Below are 24663 nucleotides of genomic sequence, written 5' to 3' on the forward strand. Positions count from 1 at the left end.
CACTTCAACCTCTCTAACCACTCAGTGACAGACTTGAAGGTGGCAATTTTGCAACAAAAAAACTTCAAAAACAGACTCCAAAGAGAGACTGCTGAACTCGAATTAATATGCAAATTAGATACAATTAACTCAGGCTTAAACAGAGACTGGGAATGGTTGGGTCATTACACTAACTGAATCTATTTCCCTATGTTAAGTTCTCCTCATACCTTCTATGGGTCATCTTAATTATCACTTCAAAAGTTTTTTTTCTCCTGCTGATGATAGCTCACTCAATTGATTAGACTCTTCCTGTTGGTATGCATACTTCCACCTTTTCATGTTCTCTGTATGTATAAATATCTCCTGTCTGTGTGTTCCATTCTATGCATCTGAAGAAGTGAGCTGTAGCTCACGAAAGCTCATGCTGAAATAAATTTGTTAGTCTCTAAGGTGCCACAAGTACTCCTGTTCTTTTTGCGGATACAGACTAACACGGCTGCTACTCTGAAACCAGTAATGGTTCTGATTCACTTTCTGTTTTACAGCTCATGAAATACTGCAGGACCGGCCGCATTGTATTCATAATGATCATCACCAGACTGGTCAGCAGTTTAGGATCCATGCTTTCAGGCAGAGATGGCAGGCACATAGTTTACAAGGGTTGGTGAAAAATGCTGCAAAATGAAGTCAGAAGCCCATGGAATGATGGGATGGAAAGAAATACATCATGGGATGGTGAGCATGCCCCCATGAAACACTGCGATCTGTTCCCAGAGGTCCCAGTGGCAGAGAGTGGCGAATTGCATAGTGGGATAGCTACCCATGATGCAATGCTCTCTCTGTTGATGCAAGAGCAATAACTATGGACCCACTCCACCAACACAAGGAGCGTTGTGTGGATGTGCACAACCAATGTAATTAAAGTGGCTTATGATCATCGACATCACGTAAGTCAACTTAAATGGCCTTAGGTCAGGTCTACCGTATAGACCTATATTGGTATAACTACATCACTCAGGGGTATGAAAAATCCACCAACTTCTTAGTGATGTAGTTATATCAACCTAATCCCCCCAGATAGACAGCACCATGTCGATGGGAGAGCGTCTCCCATTGACACAGCTACTGCTTCTCGGGGAAGTGGATTAACTACGCTGACAGGAGAAGGCTTTATGTGAAGACAAGCCCTTCGTGCATCAGTCACATTCCAAAGGAAGAAAGTGTGTGAAAGGAGTTGGGGCCCAACACAAGCAAATTAATGCTAGTTACAATAGTTGTTTTTGTGATTGTAACAGGCCCGTGTGGCTCCCCTCCTCCTCAGGGAGGGTTGAGCCCCGCCAGACACCAGAGGGGGCGGGGCTACAGAGTAGGGAGCCCGCCCCTCAGAGGGTCAGGCAGCGACCCGGAAGCACAAAAGCCGGCCATCAGAGCTCAGTGGGAGCCCAGCCACCGTCGGGAGCAGACCTGCCAGAGAGGGCTCGGGACTGGGAAGCCGCTGGAGCCCAGGGCAGTTGCCCTGACTGGCCGGAGCTTCCCCACACCCGCTACTGGGAGGAGCCACTGAAGCTTCCCCGCGCCAGCTACGAGGAGGAGCCGTCGGAGACTCCCCCTCTCCCTTGCTGTTACCCCGAGGAACCCCCGGAGCAGACCTGGCCGGACTTCCCGGAGGAGCTGCCGGATCTACCCCCCAGCCCGGGCCGCGAGGAGCCCATGCTGTTGGACTTCCCGGGACCTGACGCCACAGACCAGGTAGGCCCAGAGGGGGAAATTGGAAGTGGCCCAGGGGCAGCCGACCCCAGTCAGGCTGCAGATCTACCGGTGCCTATGTCAGTGTGTTGCGGTCAGGATCCCCACTGACTGTCAGCGGGGATAGCTGCTCCTAGGGCCCCGGGCTGGGACGCAGTGGAGTGGGTGGGCCTGCGTCCCCCCTGCCACCCCCACTCACGGGTGGCAGTCTTCCCCCTCATCCCAGCACTCAGGCCTAGGGGCCTGAGCCCTGACTGTTGTTGTCCCACCCTGATCCAGCGCCTGGGCCTCTATACTAACTGTTTGTTGCTCAGCCCCTGCACCAGAAGTCCTGAGCCCCTAATTGAGTTTGTGCATTGTTGCTCAGCCTTGCGGAAACAGGGCAGGACCCGAGTACGAAAAACAGGCCGGTGTGGTTTCCCTCCTCCCCAGGGAGGGTTGAGCCCCGGCCACACTACTTTACAGTGATGTACGCTACTAGTGAAAGGGGACTTCCTGCTCCACCACGTGTGTGTGGTAAGAGTTACATGTGGGTACGTACACGCCACATCTTTATACTACATGCACATACGCCACATGCACACACAGACACGCATGCCACATGCACACGCAGACACACATCTGTAAACAAGTGCTTTAAACTGACTCAGGATCCATTTTGAAGCTTTATTGACAAAGCCGCCAAGGGAAATGTTCAGGACCAAAGCCTGGGGGGCTGAATAGTGTTGGTGAGTTATCACTTTATTTCATTCTGTGTAGCGTGAACTACAAATGGTGTGGAGCCAGGGAGAAGCAGACTGAAATGAGTTCCCTGTGAGATGAACAATGGAGCTGGGTTCTAGAACTGCACTCAGAAAATGGAATGAAATCTATCATGCAGGATAGGGTTGGGTTTTACTTCTCAGAGGAGCTGCTGCTGGAGCCATCTCTTGTAGGAGTTCCTTATGAGGCTCATTACTCAGTCTCTTCTTTGGGGTCATATGCCTCATTGGTGTAAGGTGGTGGAGGGGGTATTGGTGCGGAGGGAACCCCAAAGTTTTCATTGGCAGCATATGGCCTGAACAACATGGCCTGCAAAAAAAAAAAAAAGAGAGATCAGCCCTCGCTGGTAACATCATTATCTCCTTTCTCACCCCCACAACCATCACCTTCCTCACCCCTCCATTCTCGCTCTATCATCTTCCTCACATTCTTCATTACTACCACCTTCCTCACCCTTCCATCAACATATTTTTCAGCACTACCACCATCATCTTCCTCCTCCCTCTAGTTTTTATAAATCTGCTGTATTGACTGGCACTACCCCAGGGATGAATCTGTGCCATCATCACTAACTCCATGATCAACACCCATTTCACTATCTGTAGGATTTTTCCTGTGGAGGTGCATGGGTCCCAGCTGTCACAGAACATGACCATGGTCTTTTGCAAAACTGGAGAATACAGAATCTATACTTCATTTGGGTCCTGACTGCAGCAGGTTTCTGTGAGGCACTTAAAGGGTTAACACGATAGGTCTCACTATGCTACAGAGCATCCCTTTGTGTTCCTTGTTAGGGCTGCTTGAAAATTTCCTGTCAAAAAGCTGCTTTAAAAAAAACCCCACAGAATCCCCAAACTTTTCTGTCTAACTAAACAAAATGTTTAATGAAAAAATATCCATTTTCCCAGGAAAAATTCAATTTTTCATGAAAAAAATGAATGCCCCCAATCCAAAAGATTTCAATTTGGAGATCTGCTGCAGTGCCTCATGGGAAATGTAGTTTGGTTGCCTAGTGTCCCCATTCTTCGCTATGGGTCAAGCTCAGAAGCTAGACTACATTTTCCGTGATGCACCATGGCCAGGGTCTCCCAGGATGCAACAACCTCCCCTCACCAAGAGGGCAGATGATGTTGCATCATGGAAGTTGTAGTCAGACCACGGAGACTGGCGTACAAAGGAGAATGGCAACATGAGGCATTCAAACTACAAACCACATTAGGCACTATGGCAACATTTCCAAATTGAAATCTTTTGCTGCTATTTTTTTCAAAATATTTTGGTACTGTATTTGAATTGTTCCTGAAAAAAAATATAAAAAATGCCTATGGAAAATTTAGACAAAAACTGTTTTTTTCATAAAAACTTAACAGTTGTCATCACAGTTTGAGAAAATGTTAGCCTATCTGTGTGTGACCTATTCCCAGGTCGAGAAGGGGTCAACTTCATCTCAGCTACCCCCTTCACTATGCAAAGATGCTCAGAGGAACGGCCCTGAGAACTGCTGAATGGGAGGCAGCCAGCCTTTGGGAAGGTCAGATTCTACACCAGCATCACAGCAGTGAGTTGACCCCAGACGAGTTTTTGTTGCCTGGATTCATTTATTTTGCTGTCTGGCTAGAAACATTGTCCCTGGAGGGAATGTCCACAGTTGTAGCTTTTGGGAGGGGAGTTTGCAGCATCATGACTCAATGGCTGGTTCTGTGCTAGCCCCAGCAGCTGCTCTAAAACATTGAGGCTGGTGATGACCCCGAAGGAGTTGCCACCTGTCGGGTGTTGCTGGATCACAAGGACTCTGGCCATGCTGTAGGCTGCTGACTTATGAGGAGAGGCTGAGGGAACTGGGATTATTTAGTCTGCAGAAGAGAAGAGGGAGGGAGGATTTAATAGCTGCTTTCAACTACCTGAAGCAAGGTTCCAAAGAGGATGAAGCTCAGCTGTTCTCAGTAGTGGCAGATAACAGAACAAGAAGCAATGGTCTCAAGTTGCAGTAGGGGAGGTCTAGGTTGGATATTAGGAAACACTATTTCATTAGGAGGGTGGTGAAGCACTGGAATGGGTTACCTAGGGAGGTAGTGGAATCTCCATCCTTAGAGGTTTTTAAGGCCCAGCTTGACAAAGCCCTGGCTGGGATGATTTAGTTGGTGTTGGTCCTGCTTTGAGCAGAGAGTTGGACTAGATGACCTCCTGAGGTCTCTTCTAACCCTAATCTTCTATGATTCTATGATTCTTTGCCCTCAATACATCCCCTCCACCAAGGGAGTAAGAGCTGGCTGTGCCAGGTGGGGATTCCATGCCAAGGGAATTCTCTGCTGGAGAGATCCAGTGACTTACAGTGGCACAAAAGGGTGGGATTGCATCTCAGGATCTGGCCCAGTTACAGTTTCCTGGGTCCCCCCTACCCCCACCTGGGAAGATGAAATGCAGCCCCACAGAAATTAAAACACTGACAATGAACTGGGATTACTTCCCCCTCCCATTAAAAAAAAATTCAGTAACTTGGATCATGGTACCAGCCGCCCGGTTAGGAATCAAGGTAAAAAGGGACAGAAAATAGGACTATTTCCTCTTCCAAAAATGCAACAAAAATCTATCAACCACTAAAATATTTTGATTCAACATGGAACCATAGTGCTTCATTGGAGTTGTAGTTTGGGTGCCTTATACTTCTTTTGTCCTTTATGGGCCATGGTCACTGGCAGGACTATATCTCCCATGAGGGGATATGTCACATGCACCCTTGCCCATGGTGCATCATGAGAGATGTAGTCCATCTAGAGAACATGGCCCATAAGGGAAAATGTGAGTACACGGCAGCTGAACTACAACTGCCATGAGGTATCATGGCACCACTTTGAATCTAAATAGATTGGTTTTCAGGTGTTCGGTGTTTTGGAAAAATAGCAACATTTCTGGAGAAAGCAGGTGCTTTCCGCTAAAATTTTCATGGAGTTGAAACCCCAATTTCCCATTAAAAAAAACCAAATTTGACAGACTTGTCAACCAGCCCTAAATCAGGGCCTGTCACTTTCCCCCATCACGACCTCCCTCATACACATTCAGGCCCTTCCCCAGGGACACTCCTCCCATCAGGGAGGGCACGTTGCAGAGGCATACATCTCCCCCTCCTTTCAACACATGCTCTGATTCACATCCCGTTTGAGAGCTGAAAGACTCACGGTGTTGGGGGTATACCAGATGGCTTGGGATGCAAAGTACGAGGTTGAGACAGCGATGGAGAATTCCAGGATGGACAACAAGAACAGCATGACCGTGATACCCTTCAAAGCATTCTGGGGAGCATAAAACCACAGAGGATGCTAATTAATTTTGACTGCTAGAGATGTAACATTGCACAGGGCTGCTGTGAGGTGCATAAAAAGTCCCTCTTTTCCCACTTGTGGGGATGCAGAAATCCGGTCCTGGTTCTTCCCTCCTCCCAGGCACACAGAATTCTCCTCCTCCTTCTAACTACTCAGTAGGCCTGGTAATTGTGATCCATGGAGCCACACCACTGTCAGGAGATCAAAGAATTCTGTTTTCTCCTGGGTCTACAGGGATATGTGCCCCCTGAGATGCTCCCTGGGTAGGCCAGCCAGGATTCTGTAGCATGGAGTCAGTGTTGTCTAGTGCATAGAACACTGGATTAGGATTGAGAAAAGCTGGGCCTGCTGGGTGACCTTGGGCATGTCGCTTCAGCTCCCTGTGCCTCAGTTTCTCCTTCTCTGAATAGTGGGGATTAAACAAAGTAAAACAGATATTTGGGTCCAATGCTGCTCCCGATGAAGTCAACAGGAGTTCTTCTTATTATTAATTTGTATGTTGATAGTGCCTGGAAACCCCAGTCATGGACTAGGACCCTACTGTGCTAGGTGCTGCAGAAAACACAGAACAAAAGCATGATCCTTGCCTGGTTTTTGACATTGACAGGAGTTTTGACACTGGCTTTATCAAGAGCAGAATCAAGCACGTTAAGAGCAAATTTTTGTCAATTTTCCCCCAGATCAAAGGTCTGAAGCAGAATACATGGACAGTTTCTACCGTGGAGTCAAGGACTTAGGAAAATTCCAGGTACCTGGTATTTTAAAAACACACCTGTTAGGGATGGTCCAGGTAGACTTAACACAGCCTCAGCACAGGGTGATGGGCTAGATGACCTCTTGACGTCCCTTCCAGCCTTATACTTCTATAATTCTAAGGCAGAATCTGGCCACTTACCAACCAATGATGTTTCTCATAATAAAGTGATGCATTAATAATCAGCTCCATTAGAAAGAGAATGATCCCAAGGGCTGAGAAGAGGGCACTAATTCTGTTCATTTCCCGGCTGCTTCTCACCTGAGAGAGACGTGCAGAGGGTCAGGTTGTGTGTAGGCAGAAAACAGGTTTGGTTATCATAGAATCATAAAAGATTAGGGTTGGAAGAGACCTCAGGAGGTCATCTAGTCCAACTCCCTGCTCAAAGCAGGACCAACATCAACTAAAATATCCCAGCCAGGGCTTTGTTAAGCTGGACCTTAAAAACCTCTAAGGATGGAGATTCCATTACCTTCCTAGGTAACCCATTCCAGTGCTTCACCACCATCCTAGTGAAATAGTGTTTCCTAATGTCCAACCTAAACCTTCCCCACTGCAACTTGAGACCATTACTCCTTGTTCTGTCATCTGCCACCACTGAGAACAGCTGAGCTCCACCCTCTTTGGAACCCCCACTTCAGGCTGCTATCAAATCCCCCCTCACTCTTCTCTTCTGCAGAGTAAACAATCCCAGTTCCCTCAGCCTCTCCTCATAAGTCATGTGCCCCAACCCCCGATCATTTTCATTGCCCTCCGCTGGACTTTCTTCAATTTGTCCACATCCTTTCTCTAGTGGGGGGCCCAAAACTGGACACAATACTCCAGATGTGGCCTCACCAGTGCCGAATAGAGGGGAATAAATAATCACTTCCCTCTATCTGCTGGCAATGCTCCCACTGATGCAGCCTAATATTCCATTAGCCTTCTTGGCAACAAGGACACACTGCTGTCTCATATCCAGCTTCTCATCCACTGTAATCCCCAGGTCCTTTTTTGCAGAACTGCTGCTTAGCCAGTCGGTCCCCAGCCTGTAGTGGTGCATGGGATTCTCTATCCTAAGTGCAGGACTCTGCACTTGTCCTTGTTGAACCTCATCAGCTTTCTGTTGGCCCAATCCTCCAATTTGTTTAGGTCACTCTGGACCCTATCCCTACCCTCCAGCATGTCTACCTCTCCCCCAATATTAGTGTCATCTGCGAACTTGCTGAGGGTGCAATTAATCCCATCATCCAGATCATTAATAAAGATGTTGATCAAAACCGGTCCCAGGACTGACCCCTGGGGCACTCTGCTTGATACCGGCTTCCAACTAGCCATTGAGCCATTGATCCCTACCCACTGAGCCTGATGATCTAGCCAGCTTTCTATCCACCTTATAGTCCATTCATCCAATCCATACTTTTTTAACTTGCTGGCAAGAATACTGTGGGAGGCTGTATCAAAAGCTTTGCTAAAGTCAAGATATATCATGTCTACTGCTCTCCCCATATCCACAGAGTCAGTTATCTCATCATAGAAGGCAACCAGGGTTGGTCAGGCATGACTTGCCCTTGGTGAATCCATGTTGACTGTTCCTGATCACCTTCCTCTCCTCCAAGTGCTTCAAAATGGTTTCCTTGAGGACCTGTTCATGATTTTTCCAGGGACTGAGGTAATGCTGACCGATCTGTAGTTCCCCGGGTTCTCCTTCTTCCCTGTTTTAAAGATGGGCACTATATTTTCCTTTTTCCAATCGTCCGGGATCTCCCCCAATCACCATGAGTTTTCAAAGATAATGGCCAAAGGCTCTGCAATCACATCCGCCAATTTCCTCAGCACCCTCGGATGCATTAGATCCAGCCCCATGGACTTGTGCATGTCTAGCTTTTCTAAATAGTCCTGAACCTGTTATTTCACCACTGAGGGCTGCTCACCTCCTCCCCATACTGTGTTGCCCAAGACAGAAGTGTGGGAACTGACCTTTTCTGTGAAGACTGAGGCAAAAAAAGCATTGAGTACTTCAGCTTTTTCCACATCATCTGTCACTAGGTTGCCTCCTCCATTCATCAAGGGTCCCACACTTTCCCTGACCTTTTTCTTGTTGCTAACATACCTGTAGAAACCCTTCTTGTTCCCCTTCACATCCCTCTCTAGCTGCAACTCCAGTTGTGTTTTGGCCTTCCTGATTACACCCCTGCATGCCTGAGCAATATTTTTATACTCCTCCCAAGTCATCTGTCCAAGTTTCTACTTCTTGTAAGCTTCCTTTTTGTGTTTAAGCTCTCCGAAGATTTCACTGTTAAGCCAAGCTGGCTGACTGCCGTATTTGCTATTCTTTCTGCACATCGGGATGGTTTGTTCCTGTGCCCCCAATAAGGCTTCTTTAAAATACAGCCAGCTTTCCTGGACTCTTTGCCCCCTCATATTAGCCTCCCAGGGGATCCTGCCCAACAGTTCCCTAAGTCTGCTTTTCTGAAGTCCAGGGTACATATTTTGCTGCTCTCATTTCTTCCTTTTGTGAGGATCCTGAACTCAACCATCTCATGGTCACTGCTGCCCAGGTTGCAACCCACTTCTACATCCCTGCCAATTCTTCCCTGTTTGTAAGCAGCAGGTCAAGATAAGAACGGCCCCTGGTTGGTTCCTCCAGTAGTTGCACCAGGAAGTTGTCCCCAACACTCTCCAAAAACTTCCTGGATTGTCTGTGAACTGCTGTATTGCTCTCCCAGCAGATGTCAGGGTGATTGTCCCCCATAAGAACCAGCCCACCTATATGTTCTGGGAATGCTTCTACACTCGTATGTTTTTGGAAGAACTTAATTGCAGAGTTACGTTTTTTCCTGTCAGATAAAATTGTGTTACAAGCTAAAAATTTAATTTTAAACTTCATGAATGTTAGTTGGAAGCTTGAATAAATATGAAAAAAATTGTCTAAGCAGAGCACTAGTAATTGCTAAAAGACTGGTACTGCCCTTCAGTATTTCTATGCTTGTCTAATTCTTAAAAAAAAATTCAAATTTCCCCACATACAAAACATTGTGAGGTGGCGGGGGGATGGGAGGAGGGCAGTGGGGACGGGACAGGGCAGTGAGGTACTGCAGAAATTCAACTGGCCATGATTCTGTCTCTGACTAGGCTTTTGGGCCTTGCACTTGCAGTTTTTTTGGGTATGCCCGAGACATTCACAGTTACAACAGATTACATTATTTTTTGCTGTTACTACAGCAATGCACGTAGACTTGCTCTTTATTTTTTTGGCCTGTCTGGCTTCGCATTCAGAGGCCCACATACAGAGGGATTCATAATTAGAGCCTGGGTTCACTCCCAAATTAAGGGCTGTTTGCAGGTGGGAGTTAAAACCTTCCTTTAACATTTTAAAAAATGCTTGATTCGGTTTTTTTGGGTCTGCAATGCCTGCATTGCTGGAATACAGCTCCCATTTTTTCTTACAACATTGAGCTGCAGGCTCATCCTTGCCTTGTACACAGCCCTCGATCAGTCCCCAATTACTGGCTCCGTTCCCCAAGGCTTCTTGGACGGCTTCCTTAAACTCAGTGCGGGCACGGGTCATATCATTTTCAGATTTTAATATAACAGAGGCCCAAACACCGTTTCTGTGTCCTTTTGTAGGGATCTTGGCCCATGATAGATTGGGGCATTTAGCTTTTGTTAAGATATAAAGATCCCTGGTATGTAACGTATGAGTGGTAACCATGTGGCTTATTCTTTTCCAGAATATTAAATTTGGGTCTTTGGGCTTTAGATCAGGGAGATCTTTCAGTAAGCCCCTCCTTTCCTCTGTGCTGAGAGGAGTGTACTTATAAGTATTATGAGCCACTCTGTTTTCACCTGTCCCTGACCACTGAGTGGTCACTTGGAGAGGGGCCAAGGGAGCACTGGCACTTAATTCTGGGTTGGGGGGGGGATTATCTTGATTTCCCCCCCATGTGTGCCAGGTTCCAATTTTGAATTTGTTTTTTAAGGTGTTTCCAATTAATTTTATTTTGGTTTTTATTAGTATTGCAGCTTGAGTGAGGGTCAGCAAAATTACCCTTCTTTTGTATGCTAGCAACAATTCGACATGCAGAGGAGTTGGGTTTTTTTTAGTTTTGCTTTTAGAGCCTTGTTTTCTACTTCAAGTTCATTTAGTTTGCGGTTTAAATTTGTTTTTTGATTTAGCTTTGATGTAAGAGCTTTTTGGAGTCTTTTTAACTTTTGTAATTTTTTTTTATATTCGCAATACATTATTACAATTCCTTTCCCTAATCCTTCTTTTGTTTGACCAGACCACCATAACACGCTATCCATTATACTCATACCTTTATTCCATTTATTTTTTGCTATTGTTTTTTGAACATTTTTATGTTTCCCTTTTATAAAATCAATGAGTCTCCCTCCCATAGAGGGCATCATTGATGTTCCCCAGGGCCAGTCAATGAGTCCCCCTCCTGTAGAGGGTATCATTGGTGTACCCCGGGGCACGCCAATGGGTCGTCCCCTCCCGTAGAGGGTATCGTCGACGCATTCTGGGGCAATTCATAAGACATCGTATCCCAGCTGCCTGAAACCCACTTAAGTGGCGCTTCAGGGGAGATTAACTGAGCACACCCTTGTACTTAGTTTACTGCAGCACACACTCTAGTGCTCAGTACTTGGCAGTACAGCCTTCGCCTCCAGTGATCCCTGCACCCCAACAACCTTGGCCACAAACACAGTCCCGTTCAGTCCTCTTGCCTGTGCATCATATATGTGGTTCATATTAAAAAAAAGGGGTATGGAGGGGTGCCTCGGGGAGTCCCAAACCAAGGTGTGCGCTAGAGGTGGTAAGTAAAAAGGAACTCGCCTCTATCCCTGGTTGTGAGAAACTCTCCGAGGATTCCCGATCACACCCTGCTCGCTGCGCCAAAGCTGTTGGCAAAAAGATTCTTTTCCCCAAGAATCAGGCAATCACAGACAATACTGAAGGGGGGTTTATTCACGGTACTGGGAAGACTGACAAGCAGCTTCAAAAATATGGTGCCATAGTGGCCAGTTATATACATTTTTAATGAATTTATTTGCATTTATTTGTACATACAGAGACAGACATTGTTGCAAGTCAAGAGAGAACCCTGAACAAAGATAAAAATAAGAACAGTACGTACATACAGAGGTCATCCTAATTGCATCAAACGTCTATGACTACCTTGCAGGGGAAGGAGGCGGGGTGCGGGGGTAGGGATGAGTGCTTACAGACATCCGGTGGGTTGTGAAGGGAGCATTGGTTTTTTATATCAATAAGCTGAGCTAAGTTATTATGTATTAACAGAAACTATGTCATTGGTTTTCATCAGTTTCTGTCTTTTCTGCTGGCTAAATTTTAACTTCTTCCTGACATACCCAAGAAAAATTCTCAGAGATATGGCATACTTTCCTGGAAATATCTGAATGATCCTATTTAATGAATGCCCACACGCCTGCCCTTCTCTCTACCCTCTTCCTTCCCTCCCCATCTCTATTCCCCTCCTCTGAACTTTGCTTCTATTCTTTTGGATAACTTAATACTTTTGCTGTAGCTAGTTAGATTTTTACAAACAAATTTTGTCTGTAAATTGTGTAATAGAAATAATTGACCCATATTTTAACCATTCATATTATATGCACAATTAAATGTTTCAAGTATAGCTAAGGTTAGGTAGCAAATGGTTAATATATATAATATATTATAAGTAGTTTAAATACAGTTTGTTTTTTCTATATATATATTTGAAAAAAAATAATACAAATTTAATAGAAAAATGTAAGAACCTGTCGCAGTCCTTCTCCTTCTCCCTGCCCCCACATTTTCAGTAAGGGACCAACAGCCCCCTTACACTGAGCCTCTGGCTGCCAGATGTTGGGACTAGACAACAGGGGATACATTACCCGATAATTGCCCTGTTCTGTTCATTTCCTGTGAGGATCTCGCATTCGCCACTGTCAGCAGACAGGATTCTGGGCCAGATGGGCCAATATGACCGTTCTTATGGTCTTATGTTATCATCGCTAGGACTGAGAATGGCACCCATGGAGAACAGCCAAGCTGTTCTACTGGCATTTTCTCTTCAGCCAATAAAGACAACCCTCCTACCCCCCAGGAAAGACTAGAACATTCATGACAAAAAAGCCCGATTCTTCTTGGGGCACTGGGAACTGGATTTGGGACTTTGCACCTCTCAGTGACCAGCTGGTGACAACATATGACTCCTGTCTGAAATCTCATGGCTGACCAGAAGGGGGCCGGAAGTCTCAGTTGGAGTAACTGGCTCCATTGTTGGCTGTGTGTCACCCCCAAGGAGGTCAGCCAGGTTCCCAGAGCTCTGTGTGCTGGTTGCTCAGGGAGAGGCACTGTCCCTGGGAGGGAGGCGAACCATGGGCAGACTCAGAGTCTGCTGGGCAACAAAGATGGAGACAGGAGACAGTGACAGGGGGTGGATAGCAAGTAGCCTGCTTGGAGGAGGGGCAGTGTCTGAGAGAAAGGAGGGAGAGGGCAGAGTCAAATAGCCTGGGAAGAAGAGCTAGCCTGACCAATAAGAAGTATGATGCCTGCCCCTGGGAGCACAGTTGGAGGGGGAAAGCCATTTTGGAGGGGTCTGGAGCCAGTCACAGAAAGGGCAGGACTGGCTGTATGGGGAGCTGGTGAGTCCATTCCTGCATGCAGGGTTGCCCCTGAGAACTGGCCTCTGGGGACCTGGAAGCAAAATCCCTCAGCTAGGCCCTTTCCTTCTTCAAGGTGACTACTAGTTTATGGAGTTTTGTTGGGAAAACTCCCCCCACCCCCAACAGCCAGGCTCAGAGAGCCCTTCAGCTCCCCAGGTAAAATCAGCCACTGCATGGCATCACGACTCTAGCTGCTAGCTCAGGGCTGCCTGCCTGCTGTGAGAGTGTCTGAGTGCTAGGGTGGGAGATTGAAGTTTGGAATTTAGAAGTTATTATAATCTGCACCTTGAGCCTTGCACCCCTTGGTGGGGAGGCGAAATCCTAGCACCAGAAGCAGCCTGACTCCTGCACGAAGAAGATGCCTGCCAGCAGTGAACATCAGCTCCTCAGCAGTGACTGAGGAGTCCAGAGCCATCTCTGAACCTGAGGATCCGTCACAGAGTTGTGAGTGCACCATCTTTTAGATGGTCAGGGACATTGTTTGGGAGACCCCCAACTCCCTGAACTGTGTCCTCAAGCCAGCAGGTAAGGGTTTGGGGATTTTATTACCTGCTACCTATTAAACTTGTGGGGGGACTTACCATCTTATTGCACTTGCGAGTCTTTGGGCTGTACTGAACCACATCAGCCAAGTTTCTAATTGCTGCTATAGAAGATATTGTTGTCACAGGCCATCAAAGGCCCCTACAAAGTATGGGCTAGTCTACACTTACCTGCCAGTTCGACGCGGAGAGTTCGACTTTTTGGAGTTCGAACTATCGCGTCTAATATAGACACGATAGTTCGAACTCCAGAAGCGCTCCGTTCGACTCCGGTACTCCACCACTGCAAACGGCGGTGGCGGAGTTGACCTTGGAGCCGCAGAGTTCGGTTCCGCGGCATCTGGACTGGTGAGTACTTCGAACTAGGGTACTTCGAATTCAGCTACGCTATTCACATAGCTGAATTTGCGTACCCTAGTTCGACCCCCGTTCTTAGTGTAGACCAGGCCTATGTGTACCAACTAAATTTAACGTTTGCTATATCAGGTCATGTGAGTGGGGAAATTCATGGGTATTATCAGCGTGGGCACCAGTGACCACAAGAGTAATGTTTCACCCTTTTATATTTACTTTCTATTTAATATACTGTCTTGAATATATTGTATATGTTTGTATTATTTCTTGGGAGTCTCCAACTATCTGGCAAGTAAGTTGCGGTTACTCTGTGGTTAGAATTTTCCTTCCAAGCTGCCCTGAAAGGAGTGAGGTAGGTGGGAGCACCGCCAAATACATTCATATGGGAAGGAAATAAGGAAGTTACATCTTGCTGAGCTGGAGGAGGTTCCAGAAGAACCCAGGCCGGTGCCTCAAAACCCGTAGAAGAGGTAACCAGGTGAACAGGGTACTACATGCAAAAGACAGGCCAAGATCTGACTGGGCTGGAATGCTGAGCTATACACTCACTCTTGGAAGTGGTCCCAGAAGGTCTGGGGTGAGGCGCACTGGTGAGGCGGTTTGGGACTAATGTTGCACTGTCCATAGGCAAGTCATGCTCAGAAAGGATGGAGTTCTTGTCTGCCTCTAGCAGCTGAGCCACAGAAGCATTTTAAGGCTGCCCATCTGCTAGCTCAAGTAGTAGAGACTTTTCCTTCTAGTGCTAAAGGTTCCCAAGTTCTAAGCCCTGTGGCTGGTTTAACAGTCACTTACACATGCTGTGTATGTTCCAGGGTAAATAGGGAGCTTGATTTTTTTGCCTTAGGTCTTGTTATAAGCACTAAATTCAATTAAAAATGAGATTTCAGGGCTTATGTAATTTTGGGAGTTCAAAGAACTGCCTGAATTTTCGGGCCAAGCCTATGACACTTTGGAAGTTCATTTCTCATGACCACAGCAAAAAAACCATAGCAGTTGGCAGCCCTTAGTCACCTGTGAAGCCTATTAATAGCGAGATAATATATTCCCAGGAACGGCTCATTGTTATCAGAGTATGGTTCATAGGGTGAATTATGCAATGTGTCTTTCTACTTAGAAAAGACTGTTCCTACTATGCAGAGAAAAGAAAATAGCAGGTAAAAGGTAAGAGTCAGAGCTGGCTGAAATTTTCAAAATGTCATTGAAATTGTGAAATGTTGGGGGGTGGTGGTGGGGAATGGTGAAAAAATGTCTACAACATTTTTCATTCATTCCCCTATTTTTTGATCAGCCTGTAGGTCTCAATTCAGGAAAGCACTTAAAAACATGCTTAATTTTAAATACACCCTTAAGTCTCACAGATACTTAGTGCTTTGCTCAATAGGGGCCTAGCTGGAAGTCCCCTTTTCTTCACTGTTTTGAATATATTTCTGGCTACTTTAATTCTTCTAACGTCCCTTTCTCAGCCTCCCTGGACACTGTGTCTTTTTTTTGTTCCCTGGTAGCCTGGCTCCCCTTTCAGCAGCTGTTTGCAGCTCTACTTTCTATTGGACTCTTTTCTATTGGGCTCCTAATTGAGGTTTATTAGCCAATAGAAAAATTGAAGGTAGTTGTTGGGCCACAAGCTGCTGCTACAGATACAGCAGAAAGACAGCAAGGAGCAGTTTAAAGCAGTGACGAGCTCCCAAAATCCTAATAACTGGTTCGCTACCGGGTCCTCGGCAGCACTTCGGCGGCGGGGAGGAGGGGTGTGTCTTCACTACGGGTTTTTGGCAGCACTTCGGCGGTGGGTCCTTCAGACCCGGAGCGAGTGAAGGACCTGCTGTCAAACTGCTGCCGAAGACCCAGCAGGGAACTGCTCAGTGAGTACAAGCCCCATGTGCTTCTCACACCCCACCACCCGCCATCCAAACTGCCACCGAAGACCCGGTAGGGAATAGCCTGGTGAGTACAAGCCCCATGTGCCTCTCCCCACCCATCCAACCCCCACCCACATCCTGCCCCCGGCTGCCCCACCCCCTACCCAATTCTCCCTGCTCCCTGTCCCCTGACTGCCCCCAACCCCATCCACCACCACCCCAACAGACACCAGGAACCAGGACCGGCTCCAGGTTTTCTGCTGCCCCAAGTGGCCAAAAAAAAAAAAAGCCACGGCAGCGCAATCGCGCCGCTCCACTCTTCAGCAGCAATACGGCAGCAGGTCCTTCACTCTGAGAAGGACTGAGGGACCCACCACAGAATTGCCCCCGAAGACCCGGACGTGCCGCCCCAATAGCGGCCAGAGGGCCGCCCCATTGTATTGGCTGCCCCAAGCACCTGCTTCTTTAGCTGGTGCCTGAAGCTGGCCCTGCCCGGAACTCCCACGCCTGCCCAACCCCCCACTTCCCGTTCCCCATCCCCTGACCCCCCCCTGAACCTCCACCCCCTCCAACCGCTCCCTGCCCCTTATCCAACCCCTCCTCCCAGCCCTGGCCCGGCCCCCTCACCATGCTGCTCAGGGCAGCGTGTATCGATGCCGCGCGGCCCGCTGGAGCTCGCAGCCCCACCCCCTTACCATGCCACTCAAAGCGGTAGGAGGCATGCTGAGGCTCTGCGAGAGCGGGGGAGGCAGGGGGAGGGGCCGGGGGAGCCTCCCTAGCTGGGAGCTCAGACGGGCCGGTCAGGATGGTCCCGCGGCCACATAGTTTGCCCACCCCTTTACAACTGATTTTAAACCGGCTTCTAAATTTAACAACCAGTTCCCGCAAACCGGTGCGAACCGGCTCCAGCTCACCACTGGTTTAAAGTATCTCCATTTCTCCTCCAGCTCCTTATTTGTCATAGGATCATAGAATCATAGAATATCAGGATTGGAAGGGACCTCAGGAGGTCATCTAGTCCAACCCCCTGCTCAAAGCAGGACCAATCCCCAACTAAATCATCCCAGTCAGGCTTTGTCAAGCCTGACCTTAAAAAACCTCTAAGGAAGGAAATTCCACCACCTCCCTAGGTAACCCGTTCCAGTACTTCACCACCCTCTACCCTGTCTCTTCTGTCTTCCTCTCCAACACAAGTTCCAACAGAAATTGGTCCAGTAGACAATATTACCTCCACCACCTTCTCCCTCTCCAACATTCATTCTCCATTTTCTTGATCAACAAGCTCTCTGCTCTTTCCCATCAGCCACTCTTCCTGGATAGTGCCCTGGGCGAAGCAGAACTAAACTCTGAGACTCCCCTCCCTCCCCACAGTTAGGAAAGGGGAGGGAACATTCTCTAGAAACTCACCAGACAGATGTTGCCACGATTCTCAGCTGCAACCAAGAGGGATCCAGAAATGATGAACTGCCCGGGAAAGAGAAAACCATCATTCACAGTTCACACTTACAAGAAAGATCTCGCCTCCAAGACAGGCTCTATGTGATGGAAGCTAGGACAAAGAATGACACTTCCCTCAGCACGGGCAGTCATAATAATTATACCTAGTGCTTAGAGAGCACTTTCCATCTAATAATGCTACCAACCAGGTTCCCTTCAATCCTCTCAGTTAAGGTGACACCTATGCCATAATCTTTCCGCCCAGATTCTCCTCCTCTTCTCTCCTCCTTCTTGCTCCTTTTTGACAACTGAGCTTGCTTTTCACCCCATAAATAGAGCAGTGACTGGATGGTCCTGAGAAGAGCTCAGGATGTCACCAGGTTCCTCACCCCACCTTCCACCCAATGCAGCTGTGTCATCCCATGGCTATGTCTCTACCTATGGAGATTGTATAGTACTACCATCACCATGGTATCAGAGTACGTCTACATCTGAAGCCTAACCTGCAGTGGGGACACAGGTGGGGGGCTGCTCTCAAGTCCCCCAGCCCCCTCAGGGCAGATAGAGGATCTGGGGCCCCCCACAATGGCCTGGGCTTCCTGGGCAACTCTTACCATGGCTAGGCTCTGGCTTCCAGCCTGACTGGGGAGCAGGGCTTCGGGGGAAGAGGAGGACTGGGGGCAGGGCCACAGAGAGGGTGGAGATTCTGCATGTGTCTTACTTTTGCCTTTTGAAAAAAATGGTCGCCTTACCTGTCCTCTCCAGCCTCCCAGCTGTGCTAACATGCCTCAATCCAGACCTGCAGTGCCCTCTGCTGTCACCTCCATACTTTCTGTGGCGGAGCAGTTACCAATTTCACTTGAGAGTCGAATAGTTCCTGAGTTGGAAGCTGGCAGGAGATTTGCCCTTTTTGCTCATCAGCTGATGTTCCTCCCCTCCACCCCCCATTCAGGGTAGATAAAACCCTAACAAGGCCCAGTTCAGCCAGGGGAATTGCAAAGGGACAGAGACCTGAGCTTTGACCTCAGCCTAGTAAGCTAGAAGTGCTCAGACAATGACCTCACAAAGGCCTGGGCCTTAACATCAGCCCAGTAGGCAGAAGTGCTGAGCCAGTGACTTCACAGATGTGAGTGCCAACATCGGCCCAGCAGGGGGCTAAGGCAGGGACTTCACAGCAGCTTGGCCCTTAACACCAGCCCAACAAGACAGTTTTGGTGAATAGGATGAGCAGATTTTCAAAATGAGAAGCCAGGACACCTGACATGTAGAAAAGGCAAGGTGGAGTAGCAGGGGTTGTGAGAGTGGTACTCAGGGCTGGTGGCTGGTGGAAGGTACCTGTCTTTCAAGCGCATGTGGGTGGGTTTTATTGAGGGACTAAGGTGGCACATGGGGAAAGTTTTTTTGAAGCCTAGTCTGGGGCACTGCATGATGCAGGACAACAGATTAATGATCTACCTAGCAATGGCAGGAAATGGGTCAGCACATTAGATGGGCCAATGATCTACCAAGTGACAGCAGCAAATGTGACAGCAGACTAAGAGGCGTGCCAGTTTAGATGGACTAATGTTCTACCATATCCACGTGGGAGTGACATCTGCTGCAGGTTCCTGAGCTGAGCACACACTGCCTCTTTCCCTTTGTTGGTTGCTTTTAGAAGTGAGATACTAGGTGTCTGTTACTTATCAAGTATCAGAGGGGTAGCCATGTTAGTCTGTATCCCCAAAAACAATGAGGAGTCCAGTGGCACCTTAAAGACTAATAGATTTATTTAGGCATAAGCTTTTGTGGGTAAAAACCCCACTTCTTCAGATGCATGGAGTGAAAATTACAGATGCAGGCATAAATACACCTCTACCTTGATATAACGCTGTCCTCAGGAGCCAAAAAATCTTACCGTGTTATAGCTGAAACCACATTATATCAAACTTGCTTTGATCCGCCGGAGCACACAGCCCCGCCCCCTGGAGCGCTGCTTTACCACATTATATCTGAATTCGTGTTATACTGGGTCGCGTTATATCGGGGTAGAGGTGTATGCTGACACATGAAGAAAAAGGAGTTACCTTACAAGTGGAGAACCAGTGTTGACAGGGCCAATTCAATCAGGGTGGATATGGTCCACTCCCAATAATTGATGAGGAGGTGTCAATACCAAAAGAGGGAAAATTGCTTTTGTAGTGAGCCAGCCACTCCCAGCCCCTATTCAAGCCCAAATTAATGGTGTTAAATTTGCAAATGAATTGTAGCTCTGCAGTTTCTCTTTGAAGTCTGTTTTTCAAGTTTTTTTTGTTGAAGTATGGCTACTTTTAAATCTGTTATTGAATGTCCAGGGAGATTGAAGTGTTCTACTGGCTTTTGTATGTTACCATTCCTGATGTCTGATTTGTGTCTATTTATTCTTTTACCTAGAGATGTCTGATTTGTGTTCATTCCACAAGAGCTTTAGTAATAGACAATTATTATTTATCCATGTGGCCATGACATCACTTCATAAACACATTCAATTATTCTACTCACAACAATTCCTCCCCAGAACGGGTATCCCACGATGCCAGAGACAGAAATGTATTTAATGAAAGTTGTAGAGACACCTCCAAAGCCGATGTGTATCAGCCCAATCAAGATCTGGATGGCCTGTGGGAAGAGAATGGGGCAGTAAGAGGAGCCATTTCCCCCTATCTTGGGGATGAACAGAACACTCTGTCCTGACCAGAGCTGATTAGAAACTGGAATTTCCATCCTGTGGAAAATTCTGATCTTTAGACTGTTGTTTTAATCTGAAATCTGAAAATTTTCAGTTTGGAAATGTTAAACATTTCATTTCAATTTGTCAAACCATCGTCTTATAGGAGTTGTAGCTGGGGTACCATTCTCTTCTATGGGCTAGACTTCCTACATGGACTACATCTCACATGCGCAATCATGGGACTCTCATGGCATACCATGGTGGTTCAGTAAAACGAGAAGACCGCAGTGCAGCTGGGAAGGTGCAGTTTGGAATAGGGAGCTAGTCCTATTGGGAAGAATCACCTCAACTTCCTTGAGGCATCGTAGTAGCTCACGTGGATGCAATTTAATGTCAAACTGACCTGAGAGGAAACATTTCAGTTCAGTTTGACAAATTGAGGTAGTTTGATTTGGGAAGACCCAACCCAAAACCAAAATATTTTGTTTTGATTTTTCCAATGGAAATCTTTGATTTCTGTGGAAACTACATTTCCCATTGAAAAAATGTCAACCTCCTCCCCGCCCAATAGTCCCCTCAGAGGGAAGGTTCTCTGGCCTGTGATATACAGGAGGTCAGTGGTCCCTTCTGGACTTCAAGTCTATTAACTCATTTGCTTATTTATGTACATAATTGTAAATAAACAACCAGTCATGGGCTTATCTATGTAGACTGATGGATAGAAGTTGCAGGTTGGTTGATTTCACTAGCAGTGCAAGGGTGAATGGAATCAGCTCTGCACTGCAGTAACTAGGACCTAGGTTTGAACTGCTTCTTCTCAGACCAAATCCTCGGCCGGAGTGAATTAGCACAATGGAGCTACATTGATTTACACCAGTTAAATAGCCTTCCCCTCCTCCCCAAGATGAGGCTGTTTCATTCCATTAGTTCCAGAAATAGCTGGTTTATAATCTTTTCCCCCTGTTTCTCCTTTGCTTGATTAATCTTCATTTCTCCCTGTTTGGGTAGCTAGGAGGATTCACTGCCCCTGGAACTCTGGGTGTATTTTTATCCACTGCCCTCTACAAAGCAATGAAGTCTCAAGAGGAGGCCTGATGGTAGCAGCTTCTTGGCATCCTTCTCATAAAGCTGATTGTTCAAGTAAAAAAGAAAAGGGTGGAATCTGGAGTTTGCTCATGCTCAGTCATTCACCCACCTGTTCAGGCCCTTCGGCATTGAAATGACTCATCCTCATGGACTGAGAGCAAAGATCACACTTACCCCCAGGGTCTTGGGCTGTGTTTTGAGGAATATCTCCATCATCCCTATTTTTCTTAGCTGCGCGACCTGTTCGGCAGGACTCCTGGGGTACATTGACTCAAGAGGTTCATTCCCAGGGTTCATGACTGTGAACTGCTGAGGCCCATATTGCACCATCTCAGGAGTCTGGGGAATGTCACCAGAGACTCCCTGGCCTTGGTGGATGATGCCAGCGCTGTTTGGGGGCATGAACACAAGCACCCCATTGGCCATGCTTCCTGGTGCTGCCATGATGGCGAAGATGCTGCAGAAAAGAGTGATTGGCCCAGATTAAGCCATATGTAATAACACTGGTCCCCAAATTAGCCCTGGGCCATGCTGAGTAGGAATCTTCATTACCTATTGCTCAACCTCCTTTGAGTCTCTGTCGTGATTTTGTCCTTCGCATGGGGCTATAATTGAAGCACTATCAACACCCTAAAGATAAGGGTTGAGATTCCAGAAGCTGACTGAAGGATTCAGCCACACAACTCCCATTTATTTCAACAGGGTTTGTGTGGCAAAACCGTCTCTTTGGCTTTTAAATTCTCAACCAAGGAGCTCAAGTGTTCCCATTCCACACCTCCTTTTCCAGATGCTTTTAACTTTCTGGATCTTTCAGTTTTCGGGATGGAATTTTCCAGAGCTGTGCAATTGATTATCCTAGGGTTGATAGAGGGTGAAATTAACTCGGGTTCTTTGGCACAAAGGCTCTGCTGTTGCTCCCATTGAAGTGAAGGAAACATTCTCGTTAACTTCAAAGGCATGGGATCAGACCCCAAAGCATTTACGGAAGAGCTGGCCAAAAATTTTCCAGCAAAACTGTTTTTTAATGGAAAATTGGGTTTAACATTAAGTGGATATTTGTGTGTGTGGAAAGGGTCTCCCTTTCACAGAACTTCAAGTTTTCATAAAAAAACTGAAAGCTCTAAACCAGAAATATTACAATTCAACAATGCTGCTGTGGTGCCTCATGGGATATGTAGCTCAGTTGCCACATATCCCCCTTCTCCTCTGCAGGCTGACCTCCTTGGTTGGACTAAATCTCCCATCATGTGCCATGGACTGCAATGTCCATAGGGGGTCAGTCTTCACAACGCTCCAAGCTGCTGCTAGGTTTGGTTTGTTAAGAGGCTCCAGATATTTTTTAAGTGTTAACAAGCACTGGAAAGCAGGTTGAGGTCATGATCTATAAGTGGGGAGATGATTTCTAAGGGTAGAGGGCTCTTTCATTTGGCAGACAAAGGCATAACAAGATGTAGTGGCTGGATGCTGGAGCTACATAAATTCAGTTTAGTGAAAGCAGGAATTAAGGGGCTTGATGCCAAAATCCCTGGGGGGAAGTTCTATGGCCTCTGTTACAGAGGAGATCAGACTAGATGACCATAATGATCCCTTCAGGCCCTGAAAGCTCTCAATCTAAATGCTGTTCTAACCTATGTGGGTAGTAAGGAGGAAGGAAAGGCTCAAGGGCCATGGGAATAGTGGGGACTGCCTCTTCCTTCCCAGGTTTCAGAGTAGCAGCCATGTTAGTCTGTATCCGCAAAAAGAACAGGAGTACTTGTGGCACCTTAGAGACTAACAAATTTATTTGAGCATAAGCTTTTGTGGGCTACAGCCCACTTCTTCGGATTTATAGAATGGAACATATATTGAGGAGATATATAGAGTTGAGGGAAAATAAGGTCAGAATTTCAAGAGCAGCAGATCCCTTTACCTGACAAGCAGGGGAGAGAGGAGAGGAGGAGAAATTTGTGGCTCAAAGCCATATGCTCCTGTGAGAGCAAGTGCCACCTCTCAGAACTCTAGAAAATGTTCATACAGAAGGATGGAGCAGTGACACAACTTGCTTGCATTCACCCAAAGCCTTTCATGTGTCAGCTGCTCTCCACTACGTGGCGCTAGCCAGTGGGTAAAAGGGGCAAGGTTCAGAGATTGGGATGGCCTTGCCACGGTCTGCGACGTCTCCTGTCTAATAACAGTTGGATCTGGGATGAGCACTTGATGCTTCCAAAGGGTGGTGCCTCTGATTATTTTAGGAATACAGGAATCCTCTCTCCCCTGCTTGTCAGGTAATGGGATCTGCTGCTCTTGAAATTCTGACCTTATTTTCCCTCAACTCTAGGGGCAGAAACTACAAGGGTCCTGTAAGAACGTCAGGGTGTCCCCATAGCCTCCCCCAGTATGGCACCCAACACCCAATTTTAACGGTCACCCTGAGAATGTTTGCGCTGATGAACTTACTCTGTTTTTGCTGCAGCCGCTATCCTTCTTCCAGCTGTGGGCGACTCCAAGAGTCATCAGGAAATTCTCACAGGCTAATAAGGGATTTTAATAGCATCAGACTTTGAATCCTGCCCTGCCTGTTATACTTAGCTCCTCCCTCTATCTTTGCTTTGTTTTATTGCAGGACTCCAAAGTCCTCTTCTCTTTTGGATGTTTTTTCTTCATCCCCCTCAGAGTCCCTCCCTGCCTTTTCCCCACCCTAGTCACCATCCCTTCTCGCTCAGAACACATGGTGCTCCCCATAGGAGCCCACCAAAACTGCTCTTTGGCCACTAGGGGCACTACAGAATGAAATAAGACCCTTCCTTTCCCTCTTTGCCTAGAGGGAACTGCCACAAAAGTAATGAGGGCTGGCTGGACATTTTCTGATGAAAACTTTTCATCAGGAAAATCTGGTTTTTGACTAAACAAAAATGTTACCAGGAAGCACCAACTTTCCCCCAAATTGGTCGATGTTTCATAGGAAAGCTGAACAGCCTGAAAAAAAAACATTTATGTCCGTAAACTGAAAAAATTTCAGTTTTTTGACAAAAACTAGGAATTTTCCACTGAAAATTATGATGTAAATGATCTTTTTGTTTTAATGAAATTTTCTATGGGAAAAAAGCCCATTTTCCAAACAGCTCTAATAAGTGCTTTCGGGACGTACCTAGTGCTTTTCATCTCCAAGGCACGCTCTCTCTCCTTATGTAGCATCCCCGGGTCGCATCTAAGCATCTTAAACATTTAGGAACTTCTTATTCGGCATTTACCCCTCAGAGAGCTTATGAGGCTCTGTGGTCTTAAATGCCAGCTGGCTCGTGCTACAGAGCAGCTGAGAGGAAAACACCTGACAAGCCTCTGCTGCCCACAGGAACTCACCAGATGCAGGACAAGCTGATCCCCATGGGGTAAGGTTAACCCTGACCCAGAGTCCAGCTGTGCTGGATCATCGTATACAAAAACTCAGAGACTGAACATCCCCATAATCAGGAGACTCACACAGCAGAGAACCCAGAAAGGC

The 24663-nt window shown here is 47.0% G+C and overlaps 1 protein-coding gene and 1 long non-coding RNA gene across 2 annotated transcripts; one reads left to right on the forward strand and one right to left on the reverse strand.

Moving 5' to 3' along the window:
* Nucleotides 1-1399: 1399 nt before the first annotated feature.
* On the forward strand, nt 1400-12166 carry LOC123369969. The gene is made up of 4 exons (XR_006579218.1): nt 1400-1731; nt 3915-4048; nt 6491-6558; nt 11623-12166. It is a non-coding gene; the product is annotated as an uncharacterized LOC123369969 (long non-coding RNA).
* LOC123369968 (membrane-spanning 4-domains subfamily A member 15-like) lies at nt 2421-21639 on the reverse strand. The gene is made up of 6 exons (XM_045016094.1): nt 21357-21639; nt 19928-20044; nt 17381-17437; nt 6706-6825; nt 5667-5780; nt 2421-2799 (listed from the first exon to the last, which is right to left on the reverse strand). The coding sequence occupies exons 1-6, from the start codon at nt 21624-21626 to the stop codon at nt 2683-2685; spliced, it is 795 nt and encodes a 264-aa protein (XP_044872029.1). The 5' UTR covers nt 21627-21639; the 3' UTR covers nt 2421-2682.
* Nucleotides 21640-24663: the final 3024 nt, after the last annotated feature.

Source organism: Mauremys mutica, chromosome 4 (assembly GCF_020497125.1).
Source record: "Mauremys mutica isolate MM-2020 ecotype Southern chromosome 4, ASM2049712v1, whole genome shotgun sequence".
Taxonomy (NCBI): domain Eukaryota; kingdom Metazoa; phylum Chordata; order Testudines; family Geoemydidae; genus Mauremys; species Mauremys mutica.